Below are 2,556 nucleotides of genomic sequence, written 5' to 3'. Positions count from 1 at the left end.
ATCTCTCAGAAGGAGAAAAGGAGATTCAACTACAGATGACAACGTTGAAAGATTTACCTCTTTCAGCAAGAAGATCAAGAGGGACGCCAAAAGATCAGTCTCGACCCTGAAGCAAATGGATCAAGAGACTGCAGTGCCGGCCTTGCTAGATGCAGATCAAGATACAGTATCTGTGATTAGAGCACTAAAAGAAGCTAATGCAGTATGCCTTTCAACTTTCCAAATGCTCTCGTCCTTCTTGCGTGTTCCACTTTTGAAGCCTAAGCCATCAAGATGGTCATTGCTTTCAAGATTGGTACATAAAGAAAGAATAGAATCTGAATGCCAAGAAGAAAACATGAGCTTGGAAACAAGGCTGGAAACTTTCGAGGCTTACCTTGACAGGTTTGAAGATGGATTGGAAGTAATATTTAGGCGTCTGATTAGATCTAGAAGCTCGCTCTTAAATATTTCCTCCTGCTAATGTGTCAGCTGTTATATTCCAAACACTGTAACTGTAAATTGTATATAGGCAGTTTTGTAGTTGTGCTAGAAATATACAAATTTCAAGTGAATGAGTATACACCAATTTCATATCTCTCTCCATATAAAATGTTGTGTGTATCTAATTCACCGAAAGCCCAAAATATTCGTCGAAATGGTAGTCTTAAAACTAGAGTGGTCTTGAAGAAGATGAAACTCATAGCTCGTTGATTACATTCGTTCTCTGCATAATTGGCCTCGTAAATCAAATGAAGGAAACCTCTCTATACAGTCAGATGAAGTGTTTCTTCTTTGTTCTCCTCATCCGACGTAAAATCTATTTCTCAATCTCACACCAAATCTTACTTTGTGAGTTACGTATGCATTTTCACACTGAAGTTAGACGGATAAATAGCTGACCTGGAGAGTGATGCTAATCCATAACATGAATTGCAGAAGAATGAGGTCCCGAGTGGAGGCAGCTTCACTATAAGCTCTCGTTACACAGGCATCTGGAGATCTGCTGACACAGTGATCCTAGGGATTCAGGGAACTCCACTGGCTTCCCTGACACGCTCTTGATATAAAAGAAACCTCCCGCTATAAAGGAAGATCAAAATGCCGGTCCCCTCGATCAGCCTCCTTGAACCTGAGTTCACCATTGAAGATAGATACACATCACAAATAAATTAGATGATATCGTTCATGATCTGTTCATCTTTAGTTAAATAGTCTAACTAGCTAAGAGAACACCGTAACTTGACCATGTTGATTTACTACGTGTTTGAATCCCTTCTCGAGTTCATTAGAAGCTGTAGACTTAAGCAATAAGCTTATACTATATCCTTAAATTTCATCAAGCTCCCAAGCCAAATCAAACAAAAACAATAACAAGATTGAAATGCAAGATTTTGAAGCCACAAACACAAGGATTTGGCATAGATCACAGGCAAAGCAGCCAACAGAGAGCAATTACCCATGCCACTTTACTCAGAACAATATCATCTTTATATGAACGAGTAAAGTGACATCACTCAGCAAGCTTAGTTGCATTACTCCCAATAAATCTACTAGAGTCCTTTAAAACAATGTCCTGGCATGCTTCCGAATATAGACTTGAAGCAGAACTTGATTGAGCTACAATGAGGCTAGTGTAAACACCTAATTTTTGACCCAAACCTAATGTTTTTATACCATTTTAATGTTCAATTAATTTTTTTTTATTTTTAGACATTTTAAATTTATCTTATTTTTGAGGTTTGTTAAAAATTTTGAAAATTACAAAAATAGAGTCACATTTTAAATAAGTTTTTATTTTATTGTTTATTTATTTGTTTATTTATTTTTAGAAAAAAAAGAAAGAATTTTTTCTAAATTATATTTGTTTTCTTCTTTCAACTTTTAATAAAGAATGTTGTGATATTAATATTTCTTAATCATATTCCTAAGACTAGCTAATTAACTTATTTTGTATTTTTTTAGTTTTAAATAGATTTTATTATTTTTTATTTTATTTAAGATATTAATTAAAAGAAAAATAAAATCCTAAACTACCATTCCCATACCCTAAAACCACATCCCTATTTTCCCTCCAACACACTCTCATCATTCCCTCAACTCCCCTCACGTCTCTCATGTTCAGCACACACACAACACTCATTATATAACACAGAAAAACACACACACAGGGGGGAACATTACAGAGGAATAGAACACAAAAGAACAAATAGGAAACTTGAGAAGAAAAACAGAAAGAAAAGAAAGCATTGAAAACAAGAAATAAAGGATGCACGAACAAGAAAAAAAAAAGAGAAAAGAGAGGAGAAACAGTGAGAAACTAGAGAAGAGGGAAGAAAACTAAGAGAAAAACAAGCACACAAGTTAAATTTAGAGGTTATCGTTCGTTATTTCAAGTTTGTGGCTTCTTAATCAGAAAATTGTATTGACTTTGTTTGTAAATTACAATTCGCTAGAGGTAACTCTCAATCCTTCTTTACGTTATGTTACACCACCATTATACAGGGTTTGATTTAAATATTATAAAGTTACTCAAGTTTAACATGTGTCTAACCTATTACGAATATTTATAGCATG

At 34.5% G+C, this 2,556-nt stretch overlaps 1 protein-coding gene across 1 annotated transcript; it reads left to right on the top strand.

The window, feature by feature from the left end:
• The first annotated feature begins 25 nt into the window (after positions 1-25).
• Positions 26-479, top strand: LOC124890897. The gene has a single exon (XM_047402752.1). The coding sequence runs from the start codon at positions 116-118 to the stop codon at positions 461-463; it is 348 nt and encodes a 115-aa protein (XP_047258708.1). The 5' UTR covers positions 26-115; the 3' UTR covers positions 464-479.
• Positions 480-2,556: the final 2,077 nt, after the last annotated feature.

This window comes from Capsicum annuum, unplaced genomic scaffold (assembly GCF_002878395.1).
Source record: "Capsicum annuum cultivar UCD-10X-F1 unplaced genomic scaffold, UCD10Xv1.1 ctg26675, whole genome shotgun sequence".
NCBI lineage: Eukaryota > Viridiplantae > Streptophyta > Magnoliopsida > Solanales > Solanaceae > Capsicum > Capsicum annuum.
This window is presented reverse-complemented; position numbering and strand designations above follow the sequence as displayed.

Bases quoted from the DNA above. Each gene is read 5' to 3' on its own strand.
- LOC124890897 (XM_047402752.1), top strand. From the start codon at position 116: ATGGATCAAGAGACTGCAGTGCCGGCCTTGCTAGATGCAGATCAAGAT.